The sequence below is a fragment of the Rhinoraja longicauda genome, chromosome 43 (genome assembly GCF_053455715.1).
Source record: "Rhinoraja longicauda isolate Sanriku21f chromosome 43, sRhiLon1.1, whole genome shotgun sequence".
Lineage (NCBI taxonomy): Eukaryota > Metazoa > Chordata > Chondrichthyes > Rajiformes > Arhynchobatidae > Rhinoraja > Rhinoraja longicauda.
The window spans coordinates 1,178,046-1,186,747 of NC_135995.1; the positions used below are offsets into that span (position 1 = coordinate 1,178,046).

Genomic DNA, 8,702 nt, shown 5'->3' on the forward strand with positions numbered 1-8,702 from the left:
AAAATATGCTCCTGGGGCAAACTACACCACAATCAGAGTGGACCCAGACAATGGGGTCTTGATAACACCCTGCTTTGCTCCAGGAATTATTTTCCTGGAATGATGCTAGGCTCTGGGCATCCTGTAACTGGGTTACATCAATGCTAACCGGGAGCATCCTTTGTGCTGCAGACTTAATTTTAGCCGCTTATAATTGCGGGGTTTGCATGAGGGCAATCTGGCTACATAATCAGCTGATCTGTTTCCCTTTGATGCATCATCATCCGATGATGTATGAGCCTCGCATTTAATAAATGTAATCTGCCGTGGCAATTGAATAGAATCCCATAAATTTAAGACCAGTTTATCATGCTTAATAGTCTTTCTTGTTAATGTAATGAATCCTCTATTTTTCCATAACTGCCCAAAGTTATGTACAACCCCAAACGCATAGTGAGAATCAGTGTAGATATTAGCACTTTTATCTTTTGCCAATATGCAGCCACGAGTCAGGGCACACAGCTCAGCTACCTGAGCAGACGTTCCGGATGGTAAAGCATATGCCTCCAGCACTTGGTGTGGTGTGACCACCGCATATCCTGCTAATAATCTGTCATCGCTAGGTCGGTGTGAAGAGCCATCAGTAAATAGGACCAGGTCAGGATTATCAATCGGATGACTCTGTAAGTCCAGCCAGAGTTTGGTAGTGGCTTCTACAAGCAATAGACAATCATGGTCACACCCTTCTTCTGTCAGTGGTACAAAGGTAGCTGGGTTTATAGCAGGTGATCGCTGATATGTACAGTTCAGATGTGGATAACTTCATAACCTGTTCTTCTAGCGGCTGTGAAATGCTGTTTGCGTGCAGAGTTCAATAATAACATCATGGCATGAGGAACAGTCACTACACACGGGTGATCAGGAACGATGGGGATTGTGTTTTCTATCATAGCCGTTGCCGCTACAGCTCGCGAGCAGGCTGGCATGCCATTTACTACAGCTGGTAAAGCCACGGAATAAAAGGCTACTGGTCTTTTTCCCCCTCCATGTTCTTGAATCAGGACCCCAGTCGCAAACCACTTTGATTCATTTACATAAAGTTGAAAGGGCTTTTTATAATTTGGCAATCCCAGGGCCGGAGCAGTAACCATAGCGTTCTTTAGATTTCTAGATGAATGGTCACTTTGTGCAGTCCATACTACTCTGGAGGGCTCAGTCTGCAAGGTGGCTGAACGTAATGCTGTATCTATTTCCCTGTAGTCATGGATCCATTGTCTGCAGTAACCCACCATGCCAAAGAAGGGAGAATGTCCTTCTTTGTCTTTGGGACCGGGACCTACTCTATTGCCTTTATTCTGTCTTTTCCAAGTCTCCTTCTGCCTTCCTGCAGCTGGAATCCCAGATACTGTAGTCCAGGCTGGCAGAACTGTAATTTTTCCAAGGATAATTTATGCTTTCTTTCTGCTAAATGTTGCAGCAATTTAATTGAGTCTTCTTTACAATCAGGACCTGTCACAGAGGCTACCAAAAGGTCATCGACATATTAGATCAAAGTAGACTTTGCTGATAATTGACATTCCTCAAGATCATTTTTCACTGCTGCTGCATATACGGCCGGGCTTTCAGTATACCCCTGGGGTAGCCTAGTCCAGGTGTATTGTTGATCTTTGTAGGTAAAAGCAAACAGGAACTGGTTGTTTTTATGCAGGGGTATGGAGAAAAAGGCTGAACAGACGGAAAGCAAAGAGTGGGGATAAATGGGTCCCTTTCGGAATGGCAGGCAGTGACCAGTGGGGTACCGCAAGGTTCGGTGCTGGGACCCCAACTATTTACGATATACATTAATGACTTAGATGAAGGGGTTAAAAGTACCATTAGCAAATTTGCAGATGATACTAAGCTGGGGGGGTAGTGTGAATTGTGAGGAAGATGCAATAAGGCTGCAGGGTGACTTGGACAGGTTGTGTGAGTGGGCGGAAACATGGCAGATGCAGTTTAATGTAGATAAGTGTGAGGTTATTCACTTTGGAAGTAAGAATAGAAAGGCAGATTATTATCTGAATGGTGTCAAGTTAGGAAGAGGGGATGTTGAACGAGAGCTGGGTGTCCTAGTGCATCAGTCACTGAAAGGAAGCATGCAGGTACAGCAGGCAGTGAAGAAAGCCAATGGAATGTTGGCCTTCATAACAAGAGGAGTTGAGTATAGGAGCAAAGAGGTCCTTCTACAGTTGTACCGGGCCCTGGTGAGACCGCACCTGGAGTACTGTGTGCAATTTTGGTCTTCAAATTTGAGGAAGGATATTCTTGCTATTGAGGGCGTGCAGCATAGGTTCACTAGGTAAATTCCCGGAATGGCGGGACTGTCGTATGTTGAAAGGCTGGAGCAATTAGGCTTGTATACACTGGAATTTAGAAAGATGAGGGGGGATCTTATTGAAACATATAAGATAATTAGGGGATTGGACACATTAGAGGCAGGACACATGTTCCCAATGTTGGGGGAGTCCAGAACAAGGGGCCACAGTTTAAGAATAAGGGGTAGGCCATTTAGAACGGAGATGAGGAAGAACGTTTTCAGTCAGAGAGTGGTGAAGGTGTGGAATTCTCTGCCTCAGAAGGCAGTGGAGGCCAGTTCGTTGGATGCTTTCAAGAGAGAGCTGGACAGAGCTCTTAAGGATAGCGGAGTGAGGGGGTATGGGGAGAAGGCAGGAATGGGGTACTGGTTGAGAGTGATCAGCCATGATCGCATTGAATGGCGGTTCTGGCTCGAAGGGCTGAATGGCCTACTCCTGCACCTATTGTCTATTGTCTATTGTCTAATTACTGCAAAGGTGTCGGCTTCCGCCGGTATAGATGACAGGATAATATTGGTAACAGGTACTAAAGGAGCAATCGGGATCATCATTCTGTTAATAGCTCTCAGGTCTTGGTTGGCAGAATGGATGTATTACACGGACTTTGCGTTTTCACTAATACTTCTTGTTGTAATAAAGAAATGATGACTTCTTCAGTCTCCGGGGTCAGTCGATGCTGTTTTAAACATGGCAAGGCAGCACCCTTTTTTAAGCGGTATGAACATTGATTTCTCTAACTTTAGATAGCTCCTCTGTCCCTCTCTTTCCCCTCCCCTTCCCAGCTCTCCCGCTGTCTTCCTGCCTCCAACTACATCATTTCTTTGCCCCGCCTCCCCTGACATGAATCTGAAGAAGGATCTCAACCCGAAATGTCACCTATTCTTTCTCTCCTGAGATGCTGCCTGACCCGCTGAGTTACTCCAGCATTTTGTGATGCCCTTTTTTAAAGTCACTTTATGTTCAGGGACTGAACGCACTCGCCCCACATGATTCTTATGCTTTGCCCATAGTTCAGAGGGTACTTGGACCAGAGCCATTGGGAACCTTGACGGATCCTCAGTAGGCCGTTGTTGCTTTTCAAAAATAGTGTCCCATTCCTTTCTGACCCATGAGATCGTTCCTTCTGTGTCATTAAAGAAGTCAATCTGGACCTCTCCTTTTGCCATTGGTAACTTTAAAACATGAATTGACTGTTTGTCCTTCAGCCTTTTTTAAAAATAATTTCTCCTATTTCCTTCGCTGTTGCTGGAAGTCAGGTGTGACTCAGAAGTGTCTCCCATCTCCAATCGATCCCTTTGGTTTTGAGAGAGGTCGACCATTATTCCTAATCCCGGGACCCCAAGAAACAAATAAGGGGTGACCGCTAATTGTTCGATGTTATTCAACCAGGGGAGACTATTTCCTGGTACCCGGCATTATGGAGGCGCGTATATAATGCAGTGCAATGTGTTCGCTTATGTTCTTGGCTGGTTTCGACGAGATACTGTAAATACCGGGCTTTTAAATCCTGCACTCTTTGCAGAGCACAATGGATTTGATTAGCCAATTCAATGTACGGATTGCTACTCAATTGGCAACAATATCGGATGGGCATCTTTTACCCTTGTTCTTCCTCCTTAATTAAATTTAGCAATTGATGTGTGTGCATTTGAAGGGGTTCCATAAACATGCCGTCTGTAGTACAGTGTAAGACTGCTCCCAGTTTGCAGAACCTGTCTTCCCAATAACGGGAGTGGCGCTGCTCTAGAGATTATAAAAGTACCAGTAAGTGGCTTTTCATTTATCTGCACACAAGTGGGTTCTGATAATTGTTCTATCATGGGGACACAGGCAACCCCAATAGTATTACTATTTGACTGACTGACGGGGATGTCCACGGAGGGGGGCACAGAGGACATTGTGTCTCCGGTATCGACCAGAAGGTCTAAATGGCAGTCACATATCTTGCCTGCAGCTCTGGGATGCTTCTTCTGATTTAGACAATCTGATCACAGCCGCCTGTACCTCCTTATCTCTGCGGCATCCCTGTGGTGATGGATTAGGATTACCGGATAGGAAGGGGTTACTGAATGAGAAGGGGGCATGGCCTGGATCCCTTCCCTGTTGCTGTGGGGAACATCTGCAATCTCGAGCCCAATGCCCCATCTTACCACATCTCTAGCATCTGCCTCGTGTTGTATCATTTATTTGCCATTGTCCCCTTCCTCGGCCCCTACCCCTACAACTTCCTCCTCTTCCCCAGCCCCCTCTCCCCGTGTAATACTGGCCCGATGTTTTGGTTTCGGCTCTCTCGCTTGGGCAAACAGCCATTCCCTCTCCATGTTCACAAGCGCTGTTATCACATTATCCCATGGCTTATTTGCCCATTCTCCATTAACCAATTAAGAAATGCATTGGGCTTTCTTAAGGGATCTGGAGCTTTGGCAACCATGGCTCTAACTTCAGCTGGGGTCCAGGGTTTCAACACGGGGACTTCTCCTATCATAGTACGGGGGGGGGGGGGAGGGTGACGGGACTGCATCGGTAACTCGGACTCAGACTCTTCCTCAACATTCATCATCTGGAGCTTTGTTTGCTCATCCTTCATGATATCTTTTTGATAACTCCAAGATCGTGTATCAGGTCCCTCTCAGAGGTACTATCTGCTTCTGCCAGACTTGTCGGAGGAGCTATGGCTCCTTTACCGGTGGACTGATCCATCCGAGCCGCCAAAGGTAGAAACAGAGCCTCAGCACCTGAGGGGGCAGCGGCCTGTTCTCCTTCTATACACACCGGGTTATACGGAGGTTGTTGCGGGCGAAATGCAGCCGCCATCATCAACAGATCATCAAATTCATCCTCTACTCGGGGTGCCTTCTCCACAGGGAGTCGGGGAATATATTGCTGCCACATCCTTTGGTATTATAGGCACAGGTCCCTCATTCCCCTCTTTCTGCTTAACACATTTTCCCTCCTTCAGGGGCTGGTGTCTTTTCTCCATCCTCGTCCATTTCCTTTTATTTCCATCAATTTTAAAGGTATACACATCACTCCAACTATAACTAATAACAATACCACTGCAAATATTAATTGTGCTCCCATCTCGCCAAACCATTTCTTTTTTAGAAATGAGGAGGACAGAGACAGTTTATAACTTCCCCCATCCGGCCAATCTCCATTTGATCGATCAGCTAGATTACCGCAAAAATGTACCGGACATTGGTCATCTCCGTTGTTTTTTATTACCAGATCTGCTGGCGATCCCGGTGGAACAATGGGATCTCCTACCTTTTCCCGGTGCCTTATGGTCTTTTTTTAATCACCTTGGCAATGTTTTCTCTTATCTGCATCATTCCCTCCTGGACCACCTGTTTCTTTTCATCAAGCCTCCCTCTATCAGTAGGATCAGATTTCTCCGATCGATTACTGTTGCGTCCAATATTCTTTTCACAAGTCTGTAAAACAAAAGTTAGGTTTCCGCGGAAAATTCCTTATAATATACTATTCACAGTTTGCGAGCACCGGTTTTAATCAGTCCGCAAACCTCAAAGTCACTTTTCAATTTTTATAGCCCGCTCTACGGCACCTGCTTCTACGCCCAGCGTGAGTAAATTAATCTTCCACGCTTTTCCGCCTCATCCCACAGGCCTCTTGGCTCAGCGTGAGTCACCGGCCAGACAAGCTGAGTTGACCAGGGGCTCTCCCTCCTCTCTGGGAAGACCCCCCCCCCCTGTCCCCCTTTCGTTCATGGCCCTTTTATTTCCCACTTGTATTCGTTCGAATCCCGTTACATTTGGGATCCTCCGACGACGTCAAATTCTGTGGAAGAAATTAATTTTGAGGGAATTAAACGAAAATAAAAATCGGAGACTTTGCAGGTTTGCTTCGAGACTTTATTGTACGATATCATGGAGAGATGGCGGCAGTAAACTGCCCACCAGTTCTCTGACTTCACAGCAGATTTAGCCGACAGTTATAGTGTGCACTAAACAACTTTTGTTTTTTCTAAGATACAACTTTCCGAAAATATGCTATCTACTAAATGGGAACCAATTATTTCATTAGTCATAACATTAATTTTGTTCGTGTCAACTTTATTCAACAACAGACGGATAATACAAGTCAAACACGCTACAAGGGCATCTTGACATTATTCTATCTCACATTTTAGGCGGACCGCGTCACCATCCCCTCGGGGTGGGGTTGAGGGGTGGGAGGGGGGTCGCTCAATGCATTCGGGGCATTGTCGCCAGTCACGGAGCCAGTTTGTTCACCGGTATCGAAGGGGGGAAAACTTAAATTATTTCACAAATCACAGATTCTCCACCAAGACAAATCTCAACGTTGCCGAACGTTGCGGAATGAGAAATCGTTGTCTCCTACATCCGAGGGGGGGGGGGGGGGGGTCACCACTGCGTCCTCCCCTGAGAGAAGGGTGACCTCAGCAACGATGAGATTGTGTCACCCGTGTCCTTACCAATTCTCATTATTAGCATCCATATATATTCTAATTATTCTCATATATATAGACGCTCCAGGGGACACCAACATTTTATATCCCCTTTGAGAACCCGGTCCCCAGCACCATTCCACCCACCCATCGGACACCCAGCGACAAGGAGACAGTTATCAGAAGTGATCAGAATAGTTTATTCCCGGTCACTATAAACAACCTGTTTCCTGTGTGATTCATGCACAAGGTGATGTGACTGCGCTCTGTTATCCCGTGACTTACAATATCCAGTTTTGCTGCACTTGGACAACATTGAGATTATATTGTGTAGAAAGGAGTTGCAGATGCTGATTTATTGGTTGTAAATGGCAGCTACTGAATTACATAATTCGCACACCCGGATACCTCCTGAAAAGGTCGGTTTAAGATGCGTACATCTGTTTAATGTTCTGCTATATTTATAACTAGACTGGGAATACTAATGCTTCAATGATATGATTAATTTCACAATGAAATTCACGGGGTATTTAACCACGTTCTTCAGCTCCTCTCGGAACTTTCTCTGGGTCAGGACATAAATACACGTGTTGGTGCAGGTACTCGGACGCTGGAGCATAAACGAAATTGCCGGAAGATCACTTTCTGCGAAGTAGCCAGCGCCTAAAGTGCGCTCAGACACAACATAAACAAGCGTTGTGCTCCACAACGCGATGAAACTCCCTGATATGCTGAAGAGTAAAACGATGGACTTCCTCCGGTTTTCCATCTCCGGGTCTTTGCCATTCTCTCCACTGTTGCGGCCCCGGAGCAATCTGCGGACTCTACCAGAGACTAAAATGTACCTGGCGGTCAGTGAATTGACCAACAAAAGCAAAATGAACGGGAGACAAGTAGTTACCGTAAAGTACAAGAACTCAAACGCAGTCCATGAAGGTGAGGTGAAGAAAGACTGTTTTAAGTCACACCCTCTGGGTTTATTGTCGTTAATATATGCTGATTCGAATGTAAAATACCACGGTACGTTTATTAAACAGCTCAGAACAATTACCGTTCCGAGAACACCACTCGCCGTTCGCTCGGTGCAATATTTTGTTCTCAGCTTCTGACAACAAATGGCCACAAACCGATCAAACGTGAAACCCACGGTGAACCAGACAGAGATTGTTGTGGCTGCGTTGGTCAGGGTCCAGTTGATGGAGCACACGGGGGTGATGGTGAAGAACGACAGCGGGAAATACATCACAACAATGGCCCCGATTACGACATCAATGATGAGGACCATGAGGTCGGCCGCTGCCATTGCCACCAGGTAGCGAGTCATGCATTTGGAGAGACCGCACTTTCCACGGGACAGGATCACAATCGCCACCAAGTTAACTGCGAAAGAACGAACGAAGGATGTTATCTGGCGTTCACGAACAATACTCTGAGCTGAAAGGATTTCCTAGTGACATTTACTACTGAGTTTCCAGAATAAATTAAATTACAAGACATATCAGCAGACAGATAATGAAAAGATACGTGGCCCGCACAGCTCTCGGGATGCGGGTTGGATCCTCTCCTCTGACTCGGGCTTTCCGTCGGTTCCCGCGCGAAAGGGTGTTTTCCCTCGTAGCACCAGTTACCTAATCCAATCGAGAGATCATTCCGTATCTTAGCTGGGTGCTCTAATTGACTTCGCAATGCAGATGACAAGTGTGCCAGTGGCGGTGCGTGGATCAGTGTGCGAGAATAATCTGCAGGCTCAAAGTAAATCAGAAGATAGCCGAGAGGCTGACAGTATTCCTCTTTGGGAATGGCAAATCTGGATAGACCGTTTGTCCTCCTTACCGAAAGATAATTGTCGTTATTGGAGCACAATGCACAGATAGTGATAAAGTCCTTCCGCGTGTAAACAGGCTTTTCGGCCCAGCTTGCCCATGCCTCATCTACTTTTG

General features: G+C 46.1%; 1 protein-coding gene across 1 annotated transcript; it reads right to left on the reverse strand.

Moving 5' to 3' along the window:
- Positions 1-7,243: 7,243 nt before the first annotated feature.
- Positions 7,244-8,065, reverse strand: LOC144612129 (uncharacterized). Its single transcript, XM_078431690.1, has one exon. The coding sequence runs from the start codon at positions 8,063-8,065 to the stop codon at positions 7,244-7,246; it is 822 nt and encodes a 273-aa protein (XP_078287816.1).
- Between the last annotated feature and the right edge of the window lie 637 nt (positions 8,066-8,702).

Bases quoted from the DNA above. Each gene is read 5' to 3' on its own strand.
- LOC144612129 (XM_078431690.1), bottom strand. From the start codon at position 8,065: ATGGCAGCGGCCGACCTCATGGTCCTCATCATTGATGTCGTAATCGGG.